This window comes from Uloborus diversus, chromosome 1 (genome assembly GCF_026930045.1).
Source record: "Uloborus diversus isolate 005 chromosome 1, Udiv.v.3.1, whole genome shotgun sequence".
Lineage (NCBI taxonomy): Eukaryota > Metazoa > Arthropoda > Arachnida > Araneae > Uloboridae > Uloborus > Uloborus diversus.
This window is the reverse complement of record NC_072731.1, coordinates 226580718-226601569: the sequence shown is the minus strand read 5'-3', so window position 1 is coordinate 226601569 and position 20852 is coordinate 226580718. Positions and strand designations below refer to the sequence as shown.

The window sequence follows — 20852 nt, the reverse complement described above, 5'->3', positions numbered from 1 at the left end:
ATAATGTACTTTTGAAACTTTAAACTCTGAAAATTATCCAGACTTTTGAGGCTTTCAATTTAAACTATCTTTAAAAGCATTTTTCATCACTTTTTGTATTTGTTTCTTTTTCTTACTAAAGGAGACGATCGTTAAGAAAATATACCTTTTTTTCCTCTAACTTTTTTTTCTCGCTTTTCCTTGTTCGAGCGAAAATAAGTAAAATACGTGCAAGAGATAATACTAAAATAAACAATTAGCGTAAATGCTCCTTGTACTTGAAAGCAAAATGCTTGAGCTCGTCTTTTAAAGCTACCGAAACACTCTCTTCCTTTCAAATGTGAACTATTTTCTTTTTGGAGAGAAGCAATTCTATCTCTGAGTATTGTACGTTCGAATAAAAAGAAAATTTATTTCTTTGTTTTCTAAACCACTGGTGCCCAACCTTTTTCAGCCAAAGACCGCACCTCGCATTAGAATGAATCTCGCTGGCTAGAGCATATATATATTAAATTTAAAGAATTTTGTTTTCTAGATACTATGGAAAATGCGGGAGAGGAAAAAAAATTACAAACCAAGATATTTGTTGTTATCATTACTGCATGCTTGTTTTATTTTATTTATCAAAAGCCTGGCCATTGACCATCAGGTCTTTAGGCAACGAGCTCTCCAATACTTCCTCACAGTGCATTTCAAGTTCTTAGGTGCAGAGCACACGTCTAGATGACCATGATAGTCCAAAATCACACAAAACAATATTAAAGGTAAGACAGTCAATTTAAAACGAAGCAGTTGAGCACAATGGCTCTCGGGTCTGCTTAATCTAAACTCATCCACAGCTGTAGCACGAAGAGAGTCCAGACACAGTCAGCCTTTTAGAACACCCTCTATGATTTATTTTTAGTAGCAGCAGCACTCGAACAGGGGCGGCAAATAGAGGGGTCAAGAGGGGGCGGTCGCACCCCCAAATTTTTTGAGCAGAATGATAGAAAATGGTTGACTTCAATTTATATAAGTCGGAAATAAATGTTCATTAAAGGAAACCTCGCTGGTTCTCAGCAACTATTTGATGAAACTCGACACATTCTCAGACTAGAAAAAGTGTTTTTCGTTATTTGGATGATGACTTAGAAATTCATGAAGTATTTTCGGTTTTTTCAGAACATAGAAAACTGATAGAGAACCATGGTTAATTTTAACTAAAGAAGACATTGCCTCATATAGGCTAAATATTTCACACTTGTGTGCCCAGTGTAACGATGGTATGTCCAATAGGAGAGACCCGTGCAACGTGGTGTGACTGCATGGTTTTCAGAAGAAAATTCCTTGATATTTTACATTCACTTTTACACTCATTTTTAAGTGTATATTTATTTAATGAGTGTTCATCGCTTTCTTCTGCTAGAAACACGTTTCAGCTGCTCAATGCATTATAATGCTTTCATAGAAACTTCTTAAAAATGCATGTGATCATTGAATAAAAAAGACATATCAACCAAATACCTGCTATGCGGCTCTATAATTATGCAATCGCGGAGTGACACAAGATAATCTTCAAGAGTTAAAACGATAAAAACATTTCTCTATAACTTCAAAGTAGTGATTTGACGACTGGAAGAATTATTGCAAAACGATTCTTTCAATGGTAAAAAAGCTCATGCCCTTTAGCATGTATGACTTCGTTTGAATTTTTATCCAATTTGTTTGCATCGGGAAAAGGTTTTTGAAAAATGCTTTACTCTATCAAAATCTGTATCTTCAATCCGCTACTCGACTATTCAAACCACAGTTCAATCTACAATTCATCTGTGCACCATACTACCACAGTTCAATCTACAATTAAAACTGAAAATAGATTTTTTATAGATGTATATTTCAATCAATCGTGAAATTTTTCAAAAAAATTCTTCCTCCGAGCCAATTTTAAAGAGGCGCAAAAAAAAAGTGACAAAAATCCACAAGATGATGTGAAGGCAAACATTGATTTTTGAATATTTTGTATGAAGTAATAGATTTATTTTCGAATAAAATTAACACAAGATTTGATGATAATTATTTTTCTGTATGGTTGGTTGGGATTATGGTTATTTGGATCGGATTTTGAAAACAAAAAATAAAATGTTTCAACTGTGAGTAAAATTTTTAGCATGAGGCAAGAAAAATTACAAGCAATATACCGACAGAATAGTTTTACATCCAGAGACTGCAGTTTCGTCTTTGTTATGAACCCATCAGTCTGGAATAGTGAATAACAGAGCTGGAGGCAGATGATATCTCATTGAAGCTGAGAGCGCCGACATGACTAGATTATTCAATGATGAAAAATTTAAGCCCCTCTCAGTTTTTGAAGTAGCCTGAGTGATTTTGAAGAGCAAGATATAAAAAGTGTTTTCATACATAACTTTGTGTTACTTCAATTATTTTTTAACTACTACAATCAGCTTAGCTAGTAGAGAAAGATTTTTTTTTATGTCTCAGGAGGTTAGAGAAATATTTTCGAAGCACAAAGGAGAAAAAAATACCTTTTCTATTTAACTAAACTGGTAAAACAGCACGACATAGGGCACTGATGGATTAGTAACACGATTCCCTGCTCTTCCGAATTCCCAAAATCATGCATTATAACTTTTTCAAAATGTATAAAAACTTTAGTAGCGAGATGTTTTGTATGATAACTTTTTAGTCAATGAATCAAAATTTTAATTGTTTCTAAACACTAATTTTATTCATTTTAAACCGATTTTAAGATAACTTCTTGTTAGCTAATGTGTGTTTGGTTTCGCTTTGGGGTTATACATATTTAAGAAACTCGACCCCCCAAATGAAATGGTAAAATGCCGCCCCTGCACTCGAAAGCATTTTTTTTTTAATAGATCCTACTAATTTCGATTAGCAGAGTGAACAGGCAGGTCTTGGATAACCTTTGGAGAAGATTCGTGCCTCTATTTGCCAAGCCATGCTTGTTTCATTAATACCACGTTTCCATTTGTTTTTCAGAAATCGATTTCTAAAACTTGCAAAACTGATTCAAAGATGATCGATTGTTTTGGAATGTTTCAGAACATAGTTTTCGATAAGTATTGACTTAGTTGGACCTTACGGCCCCATTACAATTACAGTACATTACATTACCCCATTATAATAAGTTTTTTTTTTTATTTAAATCACCGTATGTTGCAGTGCTTTATTTTCACGAAAACTCACAGAAGCTCAGTTCCGTTTTTTTTTTCTTGAGCAATTACGATTGCTAATTGCTTTCATTTGACCGTCCTTGATGTTTGGTTCCTTTTTCAACCACAACGTCCTCTGCAGGCACGGCTCCTCCGATCCTTAGTACTGTCCCCCGGAATCCGCTTCTCCTGGTCGATGGCGTCCATGTCTTACACACACGCACACTTATACACATACACATTCACACACATACTCACTAACACACATACAATCACTCTCACACTCACACATACACTCACCCTCACCCTCACACACACACTCATACATACACTACACACACGATGTGTGTGTTTGTGTATGTGGGGAGTATGTGTATGTGTGTGTAGGCATGTGTGTTTGTGTGTGTATGGGTAGTTGTGTGTATGTGTGTTTGTGTGTGGGGGGTATGTGTATGTGTGGGTAGTTGTGTGTATGTGTAGGTGTGTGTGTGTGTTTGTGTGTATGTGCAGGTGTCTGTATGTTTGCGTGTGTGTATGTGTTTGTGTGTGTGTGTGTTTAGGTGCATGTGTAAGTATAAGCAAGTGAGTGACGCAACCTGTAGACGGTTTTCGCTAGAGGAGCAGCATCGTGAGGCGGCCGGCCGATGGTGTCGCTGCAGAGGAAGACGGCGGGAAAATAAAATCGTAGGAATTCAAAACTGTCAAGTGAGAACAATAAGCAATCGCGATTGCTCCAAAAAAAAAAAAAAAAAAAAAATATACATATATATATATATATATATATATATATATATATATATATATATAAATAATGGGGTTGTTTCCAAAATTTAAAAAGTATCTTTTTCTGAAAGAGCATGCTTAAAAACATAGGATCTGACCATTTTTTAAATAATTTGTTTAAGTTTAATATTTTTAAAATTTACTTTCATTGTATATGTTTCGGCCGATGACATCACAAATAATGCAATGCCATTCAGTGTTGCCATTCACAGAGCAAAATATTTAGTTCGCATCTTTACTCATTTATATTGGCAACAATATGGTTGATAGCAAGCGTAGAGAGCAATATTTTATTCGCTTCTTGATTATCACAACGTGGACACGTGGTAGAAAAATGCGCCAAAGTGCATCATTGTGACGTCATTAAGACCACACCTTGTTTGAAAAATCGGACATTTTAAAAAATTAATTAAAAAATAACTGTTGGGAAAATGAAAGTATTTTCTGGGTCCATATTATTTTTTTTTGCTTATTATATCAATTTCAACGACTAAAAGTAGTACTTTTGACTGAAGGAAACCACCCCATTCTTGTAGCTATTTTTCGATAATATGTTTGCTTTGCATAAAAACACGAAACTCAGCTCCCCTTTTATTAGTACATTGTATCATCCTTTCATTTTCCAGAAAATTCGTCGTACAATATTTTATGTTCTTCATTTTCTGTTTACTTTTTAAAAAATGCCATAGCACAATGCTTAAAAACAAATTCGTTGGGTTCCAAACGACCCAATATATTATCTGAAACGAAGACAGGCGTTTTGAACATAAATATTTTTTCAACCGTACTTAGTTATCCTAAGAGTTTTTTCAGTTCTGTCTTTTTCAAAGGAATATTTTACGTAACTCCATTTCTACTGTCAATTAGATGTGAAAGAAAAAATAAAGTCGGCGCCACTTAAAATAACAATAATAGGCAAGAAAGAGAGGAGGGAGAAGAGAAAGGAGAAAAAGAAAATAAGATGAAAATATGTGCTCTTATGTTTCGCGACTATTCCCCCTCAAAAGTGACCTAAATATAAAAAGGCGTTCCATTTAAATGATACCTTAAAATTTGGCTGTAGTGCCAAATCCGCTCCCGCGCACTGGAATGGATTCAAGAGGCCATTTCGGCGTTTTGATCGATTGCTGAAGTTGCATGAACTTTTCAGAAATCATAAAAGAACAGATGGTTGAAATTCATATTCTGAGCTTGGGGCTGTGTTTCAAATCACTCAACTTTTTTCGCTGTTGGTGCCAACTTTTGGGGTTACTGTGTGTAATGGACTCGAAGTTTATAGTGATCTCAACTGAAAGTGTCGCTTGTGTTAGAAGATCAAAGTGCCACGGCTTATGCCACAGGAGTATTGATGATGTCGCTCACCTTTGCAGATTTATTGCTTTTGTGAGGAATGAAACTACATGACTTGTAGTGACTAGCGAAGACACACCAGTTTTTTTCCCCTTTCTTTTGCTTTTTGAATCCTACTCAGACACAAAAGAATTTTTTCTATCAAGTCTGGTGCAAGTTTTGAAAAAAGTCAGCACGGCCTTCTATAAATTCCAAGGCACGTACGAAAAATAAGCATATAGTTTAACCATTTATTTCGAAAAGGAAACGTCTTTATTTTTTATCTCATCTGTCTCTCTTGAATAGGAAACATCTCTCAGTTTTGATTTATTTTTCTTTTGATTTATATAATCGATTAAAAATTGTTTTAGTCAATCACAATTACCTACTAAACCAAAATAGTAAAAGAGAAGACCGGTAACGTTTTCCAAACTTTCGTAAGTCAGTTTTTTTTTCTTTTTAAGAGTTGTTACTTTTTTGAAACAAACCATTCAATTTAAGAGCGTTATTTTAGATCATTAAAACTGGCAACCTTGCAAGCTTTCTGGAGAACAAATTAGTAAGGCAATAAATTTTATGAGGAATCTTTTAGTGGTTTCGCCGACATCCCTTCTCTAGAGCAAAAGAGTTCAATTACGTCAAAAAGTTGCAACTCTGAATTTCAGAATTTTACTTTCAGGTTTTTTGAAAACAAATTACGTAACTTTTTTTCACAAAAATAGTTTTTTAAATAAATAAATATGAAGCTAAATACATGCCTGAATAAATATTATAAAAACTCAAGCACATATTTTGAAATTGGAAATTTATTTTCAGAAATTGAGACTTATTGTTTTATCACAGGTTCTATTTAAGCTGGAAAATATTTATTTGAAATGGTTATATATTTTTTAATACTCTTTTATTCGCAAAATCTTAACAGATACGAAAAACAACTTTTGAAACTATTGGTTGCTTTCAATTAGTTTCCAATTTATGCATGTTTATTTGGTTTTTGAAGAAACGAAGTGATGGCTTAAATAAAGAATGGATAGTTTCATGATTTCAACTAATTATATTACAGAAGTGGACTTAAATCACAGAACTTGCAAATGTGAATTTCAAAACGTATTTCGACTGAATTACGTATGTAAATTAAAAAAAAATACTTTGATGACTTTCTAATCGTCGACGCAAATTTTAAAACTATTGCTCTTAAAAAAAAAAAAATAATAATAAGAGGAAAATGGAAAAACAGGAAAGTCAACAAGAAAAAAAGTGGACGCATTTGGTTCAAAATTTTCGAAATCAATACAATGCAGTTCAGAATTCAATTTTTAGTGTAATATGAGGAGAAAAAAGGAAAACGATTTTCATCATTATAAAAACTTCCAGATTCATAGAATTGAAGGCTTTAACGAATTTATTTCCGCATGTTTAAATCTGTGTTTTTTATGCCGTTAAATCAATTATTTTCATGGCTAATTTGGCGTTTTTCATTAAACGTTTTAAGACATTGTTTTGATTTAAATATTACTTATTTTAGATGAATTTAGTGCAGAATCGTAATTATTTCAAGAATGTTAATGGCAAAACCGTGAAATTAAAATGATAATAATAATACTGCTTAGTTAAATAAAGAATAATAATAATGCTTACTTAAATAAAGCAATAGAAATCAATAATAGCATGTTTTACCTTTGTGGCAACTTCTTGCGTGATGTTTCAGACTTATTTGTTTTTTTTAGGAGTCATTGCTCATTGACATGGCTAAATTACGAAAGCCAAAATTAAAATACTGAATCAAACTTTTTTTTCTTACTTAGGTGTCTAAAAATTTGAAAAAATGCTGAGATTTTGATAGGAAGCGCAAAATGCCTTTGATATAACCTATTTCATTCTTCGTCGAGGGTGATGTGATTTTGAATACATTTATCTCTCATTTCGTTATATTTATGCAAAATTTCAGTTCTCCAAACACTAAACATTAAGGCAAGGTTCCTCTCAAACTAATCAAATAAGACCGATTTTCGAACATTTATTTAATTAAATAATTTGTTCTTGCGAATCAAAGAGGAAATGATGTCGGAACTAGAATTTCGAGTCAAAAATCCCGATCCCGAATCCCACGGGATTGAGAGCAAAATGTCGCAGGATTTCCAATCCCTCATTTTTTTCCATGCAAACGATTTCCATCTTTTGCCCCTCACAAAACGACTATTTTCACAAGCTTAATCTGAAGTTTGAATCAACGTCCTCGTATATCTGCAAGAAGAGCAAGAAAAATTTTATGTCTCACATGATGAACGGTGGATTTACCATTTAAAATCACAATGAAAATATTATATATAGATTTTTCTGAGAATGAATTTTTATTCTCATTTGAGGATTCAGTTTTCATACGTTCAGTAATTAGGAAAATGCGCAAAATTTGTAAACTTTTTCGAAAACCGTCACTAAAATTTAAAATCCAGAAAATTACGCTTTAGAAAAAAACAGAGGAAGCGTATTACAGATTGCAAAATCCACCGGAATAGCCTGAATGCAATGTTCGAACACTTCTCTAAGCTTAAAGAATGCGCTCAAAACCTTTAACTTTCAAAAAATGCACAAAAATTTTCTCCAACGAAGAATGCAATGGAAACCCTGGCATTATTTATATTTTCGGCACGACTCTAAAAGAGGCGACAGAAAGTTGAATAAGGATGAAACGCAGGATGACTCGCCTGAGAGTGCAGTAAGTTAAGCTGCTCAAGTTCTTGAATGTCCCTTTACTGTGAGAGGTAAAATTAGCGAAGTTATCCAAAAACTTCTACTGAGACTGCGACGTGGTGAAACCAAGCAGCATTCACCGTATGCTGCTCCATCCCTTGCACTTTCAAATTCACTGATACAATGATCAACGTTAATGAAGCAATAAGGGTAATGCAAGTTAAATTGGATAAAACAAAAAACATATCCAGTAGAAATCGTTTTTGTCCGAAATCTGCATTTTGAGCAAAAACCAATGTATAAGCAAAGAAAAATCTATTTCAGAAAGTGATGAAGTTTATGAGGATCTTTTGCTATGTCCACAATGATTTCATACTAGCTGCATTCCCCGGTCTACCTTGAAAATAAAAAATGCGTCAAGGGACGTATATCCACCAATCAGGCTGAAATAATAATAAAAAAAAACATCATGCAAAATTTTCCTTTTAAACAATGACGACAGAAAATAATTTTAAGAAATTAAAATGAGAAAGATGGATTTAAAAAGCTTAACCATGGAAACACGAAATAAAATACTTTTAACGAATTAAAATGAGAAAATTGCGATGGATTTAAAAAGCGTAACCATGGAAACGCAAAATAAAATGGTTAACAACTGGATTGGAGATGAGATTTTTCGAACTTGATTTAAAAAGGCTTGTGACTTTTTTCCTTTGGAAATAGAAACTTAGTTTTTCGACTGTAGATCGAGGTAAATTTGGAATAAAAAATATCGCTTTTTCCAATGGTGTCAAAAAGAAAACTTTGAACAAAAGTGAAGGCAATTCCTTCACTTTTTGATGATATATTTAATAAAGGAAGTAGTGCCTAAATTTCAGCTAAGCCTTTGAAAAATCGAGATAAAAATTCAAATAACACCCGCCGTAATTAAGTTAGAGCATTGAAACAAATTGCGTAGAACGTAAAAAAATCTATCCTTTACAATGATATGTAATATTAATATGTGCAAGTAAGTTTTCACCCCTATATTCCGGAATTTATGTGAAAATTAAGCCTAAATTGAATTTAAATGAGCTGATGTGTGCATCACATGACTTCCTTTTACTCCAATTTAATGTCATTTTCTCATTATTGGCAGTTTTAATATGATTCAATAGTTTACTCTCTAAATATCACCAACAGTGGCCAAATTGAAACCAGATTTTAAAAAAATACATATTTAAAAAATATCACCAAATTTGTCTCCAAGTTGGCGACAAAACTTGGCTACCAAAAAACTGCGATATATCGCCAAGTTTCCGCCAAATTATAACACCACGTGAGTTTACATCAAAATTAACAATGATTTCCCGCCCAAAAGGGACAAAAGACCCCCCCCCTTTGAAGCATACGAATGCAACCAAAAACGAATGTGCACAACTAGACTCCACTAGGAGTCTATGAACCAAATTTCAACTTTCTAGGACATTCCGTTCTTTAGTTATGCGACATACATACACACATACGCACATACATACGTACATACAGACGTCACGAGAAAACTCGTTGTAATTAACTCGGGGATCGTCAAAATGGATATTTCGGGTGTCTGTACGTTCCTAGGCACATATCCACGTGTGGTCAGGCTTAAAAAAAAAAGAAAACTCTACATTAATTTGGGGGTGAGAAAAATGGAAATTAAGACCGATTTTTGGGTAAGAATTTTTTCGCGAATACAATACTTCATTTTTTATAAAAGGAAGTAAAAAGAACTATTAATCGAATATTTTTTGATCTGGTCTGCAAACCTTTCCGTTGCTAAAAGAAAGATATTTTGAAAATTTTAGCGAAATCGGCCGGGTAGTTCTCGAGTTTTGCGCGTTCAAACAGACGCTTTTTTGGAGACTTCATTCTATACTATGTAGAGATGAACAAAATCTACTGCAGGGGAGCCACAGCACGTGTTTTCCTTAAGCGCATTATTTTTTGAGCAAAAATTCTTTCCCATTCTATACGAGCGATACTTTTTTAAGAAGCATTGGACTTTTTTAGGCCACACTTTTGCGTAACAAACGATAATTGCTACACTGTAAAAAAAATCCGGAAACGTTTCTGAGTATATCGTGCAGCTGTGGTTCATGAAAGTTTCAAAAACGTTTCTGAGTATTTCGGAATCCTCTTTCTGTAATGTCCAGAAACGTGTCTGAGTATTTCGGAATCCTCTTTCTGTAATGTCCAGAAACGTGTCTGAGTATTTCGGAATCCTCTTTCTGTAATTTTCAGAAACGTTTCTGAGTATTTCGGAATCCTCTTTCCGTAATTTCCAGAAATGTTTCTGAGTATTCTGTGCAGCTGTGGTTCATGAAAGTTTCGAAAACGTTTCCGAGCATTTCGGAATTCTCCAAACAATTTTCAAAAACATTTCCGAGAATTTCGGAATCCTTTTTCCGTGATTTTTTCTAAAATATAATTCTTTATTATAGTATTACATACCATATCAGTTTCAATTCTTTCATATCTAAGAGCAATAATACAAGCAATTTTAGAATCATTCGTGGATTTTTTTTTTTTTTTTTTTTTGAATTTCTAATGACAAATAGCATGGTTAACAGCATAACATATGCACAGTTAAAAATTATGAAATAATCTAGTTGTTTCATTCCTAATCACAAAATCGTCGGGGAATTGGAGGGGGGGTACCTTCTGAAAAGTGGGGATTGTTTGTTAAACAATCTTAAACTTCAGTTTTTCTCTCAATATTTTCAAGACAAAACTATCAACATATTGTATTTTCAATGCAGAACTTAAAAACATATCTTGTATAAAACTTGATAGCTTTTATCTTCGGATAAAATTTGACAGGACTTACCTACCCTTCGCGTTCCGGAATTCGTTCACCTCAAGTCAATTTCTCTGACGAACAAAGTGTACCGAAAAGTACCAACAGAGAAATTGATGAATTTAAATATGACACCAAGTCCCCCTGCTGGAACCATTCGGGTTGATTCTTCTGTTCTTGCCCTTTTCCAGCTCATCACAAATATAAATACTTATTCAAAATAGGTTACTGATATTATTTTTACAGTGTGCGCAAAATGCAATATATATTTTATTTATTAAAACATTGAACCCTATTACATGATTATTCCATTTCATATATACGAGAATCCCCCCCCCCCGCCATAAGAGTGATGGTGCACCCATAAAATGCTATAAAGCGCCCCCCCCCCCTTAAAAAAGCAACCCCTGAAAATGTCAATGGCACAGTCTGCGTGGTGAACGCCCCTCGTCTTCTCCCCATATGTACATTGTATATTAATAACATAGTTTTTTAAAAATGATCACTTTTAAAACAATGGCATGAAATAATATCACTTTTTTTTATTTGGCATGTAAATGCAGCTGTTCCATTTTTGCCACTGACTCATTCCTCCTGACTGTCCTACATTAAACTAGTATGCATGCAGTAGGTACTGTCCTGAGGAAGACAAATTATAGGGACTTGTTTCTTAATTTAGCCGAGGTAAAAAACCCCTACTTTTAATTTTAGGTTTAAGCTCTTGTTTATTGCATATAGTTTAGCATATAGTGCGTTTGGCCCAATGTAATGCATATATTAGAGCTTAAACACTCTCCATTTAGTAAGTAGTTTAATATCTTTTGGTCTTTTGACCATATTTATCGGATCTTCCACGGCTGATGAGCTCCGCGAATTCAACCTTTCAACTTTATACTAATAATTGCTACTTTTAATTTTCTTTTTCTCATTGCTATTCATTGCTTGTGTATTTCATATATATACAAAAATATATTATTGAGAAATAATTCTTGTTTGTTATATTTGCAGCTTCTTTCCCTTAAGGGCAGGTACATTGCAACTAAAATAAATCGTACTAATGAAGCTCTGCTGAGATAAATAATATTTCATGTATAATATAAATTATAAATCAAAGTATCATATACATTATAAATCAAAGTGTCATATACATTATAAATCACAGTATCATATAAATTATAAGTCAAATACTTTAATATGGTGTAAAAATACAAAATTATTTATTTTATTAAGTCTTTTTTTTTTTTTTTTTTTTTTTGATTTTGGTAAAATTGAGGCTCATAAAACGAAAAAAATGAAGACACTTTTAAATACATATATGAATCTATTTGTTAAAGAAATTAATACACATTTAACTAATTTAAAGCGTTTCGCTAATGCAAATATTTAAAGAGATATCGTCATTTAGATAATACTGAAGCACTATGTTCCTAATTACAAGAGATAGTTTTTTTTTTACTTCATACAATCTAGCTACACTGTTTACAAGAAATGAAAACATGCAACCTTAAAGACGAACTATCAAACCTGACAATTTGCATATTATAACATTTAATTCATAATGCTTGATACATAAATGTTCAGCCAAATATTAACTGAGATTGACACATAAAAACAAAGTACACAATAACACTTATTTAAAGTTTTTTACAATCTTCAATTCATAAATTTTACAGAATAAAACTAGACACACTTGCACTTTAAATATGTGTTCTACGTAATGTAAAATATTTTCAAATTGCAATAGTTCACAACGAAAAAATGATACTGAGGAATAGTTTTTTTTAACGAGATTTATATGAACTAAATCACTTTAAAGTAATAGAGTTGCAAAGCGACTTACCTATTCGTCGGTGGTGGTCTTTTGCAGGCTTTGGTCACCAAAAAGGTGATTTTTATGACAGAATAAAATTCTGCCTACAAAAATTACCCATTTGGTAGAAAGAAAAGTATCCAAGAAAAAAGTAAATTACCTACACAAGTTATGCAACGCAACGAATTTCATGGCGTCCTCTCGGCAGTTATCTGGTTTTTAATTTCAGTTTGTATTCCTTCCGCGAGCATGCGTAGAGAAGTTGCACTTCGTACTTAAAAATAAGTGACCATAGCTTCAAATTCAATCTCATGACGATACATTAGCAAGAAAATATAAGACTTTAAAATTATCTTCAGTGAATTCATGCGAGGAACAAAACTTCTACTAATGGCCTTGATGAGTGTTACTTCGCACATGAGTCATTGCGTGCTTTCACGAGTTTCAGTTTGGATTTTCTGCTGGACTATAAAATTGAAGCGTGAGCTGCGCATGCGTCGACTCTTACTTTCTTGTTAAACGGGAAATGTATTTGATAAGAGCAGAAAACTGCTGAGGGCGTACGAATCTGTGTATTACGGAAAGCTTTTTTGTATATTCAGAGAGTTTTCCGAGATTTTTTACAGTGTAATAGAGATTTGACTTTGTAAGTGCTTTTCAATTGCTGCACGGAATTCGAGAAAACTTCATTGAAGTAACAAAAGCAGTCCTTCCTAAAAAGTACGACTTTTTCCATTTGACATAAAAATTAAATTTTTAGAACAACAAAGTCAATTTCACGGGAACCCGCGGGATTGGCTCTTTACAATCCCGAAATCCTGCGGGACTGAATTCGGCGTAGGATTGGAAACCCTAGTCGGAACGCCGTTCCGGTAGCTTTTCTCGGGAAAAAAAATCCATCTTCACATAAAATTGCTCACGATTCAGAATTCAGTTGGAAGTTAAATGTACTGACAGAACATGTTTTTTTGACAAATTTTACATTGCAATAATGTGAAGACGTTTTGTAAATAAAAGATGTGGTTATTAGTTGATTAATTTTCGCCACTAATTGGGTAATTTATTGAGTTTTGGTAATAGGTGGTTAATTGATTAAGTTTTGTGCTTGTTGTGATTGAAGTTTCTATAATAGGTGGTTAATTGATTAAGTTTTGTGCTGATTGTGATTGAAGTTTTGGTAATAGGTGGTTAATTGATTAAGTTTTGTGCTGATTGTGATTGAAGTTTTGGCAATAGGTGATTAATTGATTAAGTTTCGTGCTGATTGTGGTTGAAGTTTTAGTACTAAAATTGGTAAATTGATGAAGATTGGAGTTGATTTTTTGCAGTAAGTTACCGCCCTAAGGCAGGGCTAAGGCAGAAATACTTAAAATACACCACCGTGCTCATGTGATTCCTATTCCGGGCTGATGAGTGCTAAAAAGCACGAAACTGCAGTCCTCGGATGGAATAACTGAGCTGGTGGTGTATTTTAAGCATTTCTGCCTTAGCCCTGCCTTAGGGCGGTAACTTACTACAAAATACCATGCCTTGTCATCAATCTTTGAGTTGAACCGCACCATTGCTGCGGTCACTCATCTGGGATGCTAATTCTACATTAGCTACCAGTTTGTTTGACTCTCTTGTCTCCCATAAGAGGATTTTCGCCACCAGCTCATGTGATTCCTATTCCGGGCTGATGAGTGCTAAAAAGCACAAAACTGCAGTCCTCGGATGGAATAACTGAGCTGGTGGTGTATTTTAAGTATTGGAGTTGATTGTTTGAATTTTGGTATAGGAGTTGAGATTGATTAAGTTTTGATATTAATGGACTGGAGTTGATTAAGTTTTAGTATTAGTTAGTAAAGTGAGAAAGATTGGGGTTGATTGATTGAGTTTTGGTATTAATTGGTTAAATCAATAAGTGAGGTTAGAGTTATTTAATAAGATTTGATTACCGCATTAACAGCTAGCAGTTCTTCTCAGAATTAATTTATAAATTTTTTTTTCTCTCGATTTAAGGTTTGGACGAGGCTCGGCCGGTCATGGAGAAGTAACGGAACAGTGGGGAGGTGAGTAATTTTCCGTAGTTAATCTAATCTAATGTTATTGTTGTTTTTTTTTTTAATGTTACTCTTTCATTTTGAATTCAAATTTTTTGCTTTGAGATACATACTTGTTATCTAATGATTATGCGCAAAGTCGCGTGTTCAGTATATATCCTGCCATCTCTCATGCAGGGGCGTCCCGATAGAAAATCGCAGGAGGTCACTGCGACCTGCCAAAGATCCTTATTTAGCAAATTTTGCTGACGATTCGGCAAATTTGGAGACAATATTGGAACATAGAAATTGTTTTATCTTTTTCAAATTTTTATGAATTATTTCATAATGAGGCCTAAAAGGTTTCTTCTCATTAGATGTTATGTCTGCATACTCGTATTTCAACATTCGGTACAGTTAGAATTTCATTTGGCGAATTGAAACTTTTCCCTTTCCTAAAGATTTAAACTTGGGAGTGCCCCTGCTCATACAAAGCAGTGAGAAGCAAAAAGATGTAATAAAACGTATAGCAATAAAAATGAAATAGTATAGGGTTGCCCTCACGGGGGAGGGGGTCATTTCTAGGATGGGATCAATGGTGTAGTCTATGTAAAAAAAGATGAGGACGCTTATAGTTGCGAACGCAGAACTATCGTTGAGTAAAAGGGAGTGCCTTATTTAAAATAAACAAGTTGTGGAGCGCTGTCCACGGTATGGGGTCAAAAATATCGCTGCCAAAATGTTGCCGAGCCAAAATGTGGCCGGTCCAAAATGTCACCTGTCTAAGATGTCGCTCGCCGGTCCAAAATGTGGTCGGTCCACTGTCCACAGTGTAACCCATCGATTATATTATTGCAATGTAATGGTTCATAGTATTGTCCGTTTTTCAGGAGAAGGCACTTCGCCACACCCCCTCGAACGCAGAGTTGAATTTTGCGCGGGGGTGATCGGTAGCCAATCCACGTGCTTCCAAAGGAGACAACCAGACAGCCTTAACTTGGCGTGCATTTTAATGTGCAAAAAAGTCTTAGCGTCCTTTACATCACTTGCTTTACTTGTTTGTTTCCATTTTAGTTATTCTTACATTTACAAATCTGCTGTTTTTACAACAAAATGCTATGATCCGATCTTCTGCCGAAAACAGCGACATAGAATCATCCGGCACTACGTGACGAGGGAGGAGTCAAGTGCCTTCTTGTGAAAAACGGACAATAGTTCTTACTGTATTTATGTTATTACTTGACCACGGAGAGATGACGGATGAACTGGAAGCAGAAACAGATCACTTCGTTTCGTAGTAGGTAGGATCAGCAGGATCGTGCTAGCAGTAAAACCTTTACTGTGTGCTTGCTCTCGCTGATCTTACCTATTACGAAATGAAGTGGTCTGTTTCCGCTTCCCGTTTGTGCTTGCCCATCCTTAATGTAAATTCTGGCTATGCCAATGATTGGAGGGAGAGGAGAATTATAACCAATACCCTACTTGGGGTCCTCAAAAGCAAGGCTGCGGAGCGGAGTTGGAGGAAGAATGAGCAGCTCTTAGAATTTTAAAGCCTCCAACTACAACTGCTTTACCCGAAATCAGTTAGACTACCACTTTATGACTCTGATTCCAACTCGAGTGGAATTTTAAACCCTTTGATGTCGACTCCTGTACCCCAAAGCAAGTCCGAATAGGAAGCCGGAACCCTGCTCAGAAGCAAAGCTAACTCTGGGAAGCTTGAATTATAAGACACCTTGCTTGCCCGCGAAGTAAAAGTTCTTAAAAATCATGGGCTTGTAATTTATCTTTCTTTAATTTTGTATAAACTTTTAATTAAGAAGGTGTTTTTTCCCTCCAGATTTAAGTAGTTATATGCTCTTTTTGGAAAAAAAAAACTGTTGTTGAGGTATTTAATGGAATATCATATGGCAGATTTTTTAGTTTGCAACATATCCAATTCTTTGAGACATTTCCTAAAATGATTTTTCATATCACATTTTATTCGCCAATAAAAAAAAATTAAGATTAATTTCTACTGTCTGTCAACGTTTTTGTGTGTTTGAGGGAGAAGTTACTCAGTTTCTATATTTCTCATTTTAGTGTTGTCCCAGGGGACTCAGATTTTCCTGCTAGTGCTGGGTGGAATACTAGGTCTTTTCTCACTGTATGGACTGTATAGACTGTACCGGTGGTGCAAACAGAATCCCCGCAAGCCTGGACATTGACTTTTATTCATCTTACCATTTTACTTCTTTTTTCTCTTTTTTACTTCTACTATTTTATTTGTTAAGTGTTCTTTATTAAAAGTTCAAAACAAAATGACTCAATTTTCTCATGAATACAGGAATAAGTTTCTTGCAACAGGATACACTTTTTGTTAGTCAGTGCTTCTTACGAAGTTCATAGTATGTTTATTGAAACGAATCGCAGTGAAATCTCATTACAACGAAATGTCCGTTCCAAAAAAGTAATTGTTCAGTCCCGTTTTAATTGCTATCACTTTTACTTTGCTTGAATTCCATTGCGTCCAACAAAATTTGAGGTCTCTTGAAGCTTGTCGTAAGGGAATTTACTGTACCAGCAGTAAACGAAGTCTAAGGCACAATATTCAAAATGATTGGAATAAAAAATTTCGGTGGCTATATTACGTAACTATGCAGGACTGTTCACTAAGAGGGCTGTCATGGCGCAGGCTGCGTCATTAAAATTTTTACGGAGGGTTGTTTAAGTGGATTTTTTTAACTTTTTTTAGGGGGAAGGGGAGATTTCTTGTTCTTGGAGTTCTCAGTTAAACTTTTTTTTGAGGGCGAAATGCCTTCGATATTGGGGGGGGGGGGCCCTAAAATACATGTACAAAATTGTTCATGTATAACTAAAAAGTATAATCATTTCACTAAAAAATGAATAACTTTAATGGTTGTATAACGTGCATATTTTGTACCACACTAAGTTTGCAAAATTTATTTACTCCTAAAGGTTACTCGATAATTTATTAATATTTTTGGGCTTATTTTTAAGCAATTTTTAAAATCATAAGCAGCATAACTAAAACGATAAACAGGTTGCAAAGTAGATATTCTTGCAATGACAGTATAGGAGACGAGACTAACGATGTGTTCGAAAATTTTTTCCAATTTAAATGCTTCAATTCTTCAAATTTTTCAAACGATAAAATCATGTCACATTATCTCCCTACTTGGCAGTCTTAAGACTTCACTGTGTGACCCTAAGTACAATCCTTTGCAAAGGTCCTCTATTTATCTAATCAACAAGATCGTATAATAAGAATAAAATTTGATGGATTGGCGATAAACACCAATGGAATTCGAAATAAAACGCTTTCAGAGCTTCAAGCCAGAAAAACAAATTCGAAAGAATTTATCGTCCGGTGAAAGGAAACCGGAAAAGCAGCCAAATCTAGCGATGTCTTTGTTTGATTAAACTTTTACTTTTACCGTCCTGAAGGTTGTTCTCTTTATTAGTGACGTGTCAAAAGTCAGTGTCGAAAGTTTGGTAATTTTTGTGTTGCACCATTTCAGCAAAATGGCGACATTTCTGGCTGTCTTTGGAATGTTGGTACTGGTTGAAATAGTGTTTTCTCTCAGCATTGATCGTAAGTCTTGCTTTTATTTGCTTAATTTTGAAAGTGGTTACAATACGTTTTTGGACCAATAAGTTTTTAAATCACGCTCACTTATGTATAAAAAAGTAATGATTTTCAATGCCAGGGGTGGGGGGAGGGGAGGATTGACTGCCCTGACGCGCCGGCAGAATAAAAAAAAAAGTTTTAAGCTATTTTTGCAACTAAAGTTTTTTTAGTGCTTGACACGTCTGCAAAATTATTCACGCTTAAAAGCCAGCAACAAAAATGCATAGAAAAAACTGAGAAAGGAAGATTCAAAGGTTGGGACTGCAGAGGCGCTACTGCAGAAAATGTGTGCACTAAAATGGGTTTTAGTGCACAACTGATTTTACTTATTAGCATAGCTAGATTAATATAGACGCACGTGTGCACGCCGGAGCGATACATTTGATGCTGTGCAGATTGTACATTTGCAGTAGATATGTGCATTGGCTGAATATTAATAATAATATCCATATTAACTCTGATTATCTTTAAAATTTGAAGATAAATTAATGAAAAGTGTTCATTATTGCTTTCACGAATACATGATTGAAAGCAAAAGGCCTTTTCTTACTAACAATTTAACCTGTCCACTATATCTTGATTTTCATTCCTGCAGATAGTTTTGAGCTTTGTGCGCGGATACTTTATATTTTTATCTTACTACGCCTATTAGGCTTAGAGGCAATTCAATAGATGCATCATGTTTCTTGCTGTTACTATTTTTGTATTTTGACATTTGTCCCTTCCTTTTTTATTTGTTCAAAATAAATTTCCATAGACACACTTTTGTACGAAATTTTGAAATATGGCAACGGAACAATATGCTTTTATTTATTTTTGAGAAATTTCTAAAACTGGTATTAATAGAAGTATTCAGTTATCACGTTTCAAAGAATTCCGAATAATTGTAATCACTAGTAGAGGGGAGAAGAAAATGCATGTACCAACACTTCTCTCGCAACACATTGGATCGTGCTTTGTGCATTCTATGTCTCTTACTAAAATCTGTAGTCTTTCTGCAGAAAGGTTTTAGTTTATCAATTTTGTAACTAAATTCATAGTGCTAAATTATGTTAGTTAAATTTCTGTTTGTGGTACTTTACTGTGTTACAAAAGGCAGGAAGTTATCGATTCATAACCCACGTTGTTTTAATTTTTACTCCACCCTAGCTTCTCATTGAATGACCCGATTTGACTCATTCTTTTTCAATCGATTGAGAATTAAAATTTCCATTTAATTGCATTCCGTATTGGACCAATAAAAGAAAATTTATTGACGAAAAACTCAAAAGTTTTGTCACTGTATACTGATGTTTTTGGTGTATAATAATGAACGAAGCTAAAGCCTGTTTTTTTTTTTTTTTTTTTTTTTTTTTTTTTTTTTTAATGGATGAATAGAGTTGGTTTATTATTTTATCTATCAATCAAGAATGATTCCATAAACCCCCGTATTATAGCTATTACAATCAGGGTGGTTGGAAAAGGAGGGTGGGACCATGTCTTTGATCTTTCACTTTAGCCGCTCTTGGTTAAAGGAGGGGGGAAAATGACTGTCTCTGACGGCATCCTGTAAGCACTGACTTGCTTGTTTCCATTGCTCAATATTGGTTTGCATCTTCAATTTTAATTTTTCGGCTCGCGCTATTTATCGCACTAATTCCCCGGGGCATGAAATTTCAAAGGAACAGGAGAATTTTTCATAATTCATCTAAATTTTTTTTCAAAAATTGCTACAATGCTTCATATTCCATTCTTTAATTCTTAGTTTTATGTGGCGTTATTATGGGGTTTCAGTTTAATTACGGGCGGTAGTACTTGAATAATGTCTATTTTATTATTTTTTTTTAAAGGAAAGAAAGGTTGTTTTATAGTACATATAATAAATTTCCGAAATAGTGATTTATGAATGACCATTAATGAAACGTCATGTTGTGTCAATTTCGGAGAAAACTTATTTTTTCCTCTATTGTTGTACATTTATTCGTATATTCTACAGATGCAAATGTTTTGAATTGTCGTCATTTATATTTATTCGATAATTCGCGAGCGCGCTGTTATCAGAAATATCTGTTTGAAATTATAGTATAAGTTCTCAAAAATGTTTCATAGGATAAGAGATCTCTTAATACTGGAGTTAATATTGAAACATTATGTGGTTTAAGTTTCGAAGAATCAATATTTTCACTAGTTGTTTTATTTATTTTGCAAATGTAAATATTTCATGAATTAATTTTGTGCAACAGTACTTGAAAAATTTCTATCTTAAACGAACTGTTAAAATACAAACAAAAAATCATTCGATAATAAACTTCAAATGAAACTTTATACGGTGTCAGTTTCGGAGAATACATATTTTTCCATCTAGAGTTGCGCATATATTCTACAAATGCAAATATTTCAGTATATGCATTTATTATAGCTTATTTCATTTATTTGAATCAAAATCGTCAGTAATTACATAGCTAATCATATTTTGAATGTTTATCATTGGTAGGGCTCGACCGATGGCATTTTTTGGCCGATGGGCCGATGCCGATTGTTGGCCGATTTTTCAAAGGTGGCCGATGGCCGATTGTTTTCCTCAAATGGCCGATTGCCGATGGCCGATGGCCGATGCCGTTGGCCGATGGCAAAAAAAAAA

At 34.1% G+C, this 20852-nt stretch overlaps 2 protein-coding genes across 2 annotated transcripts in view; both read left to right on the top strand.

The window, feature by feature from the left end:
• Positions 1 to 16896, top strand: part of LOC129234191 (uncharacterized) — a 42611-nt gene extending 25715 nt beyond the window's left edge. Inside the window, exons 3-4 of the mRNA XM_054868107.1 lie at positions 14582 to 14631; positions 16684 to 16896. Of these exons, the coding sequence (XP_054724082.1) occupies positions 14582 to 14631; positions 16684 to 16808 (175 nt within the window). The 3' untranslated portion in view covers positions 16809 to 16896. The remainder of the gene's footprint in view (positions 1 to 14581; positions 14632 to 16683) is intronic.
• Positions 16897 to 18043: 1147 nt separating this feature from the next.
• Positions 18044 to 20852, top strand: part of LOC129234190 (uncharacterized) — an 87483-nt gene continuing 84674 nt past the window's right edge. The window contains exon 1 of the mRNA XM_054868105.1: positions 18044 to 18196. Coding sequence (XP_054724080.1) covers positions 18127 to 18196 — 70 coding nt within the window. The 5' untranslated portion in view covers positions 18044 to 18126. The remainder of the gene's footprint in view (positions 18197 to 20852) is intronic.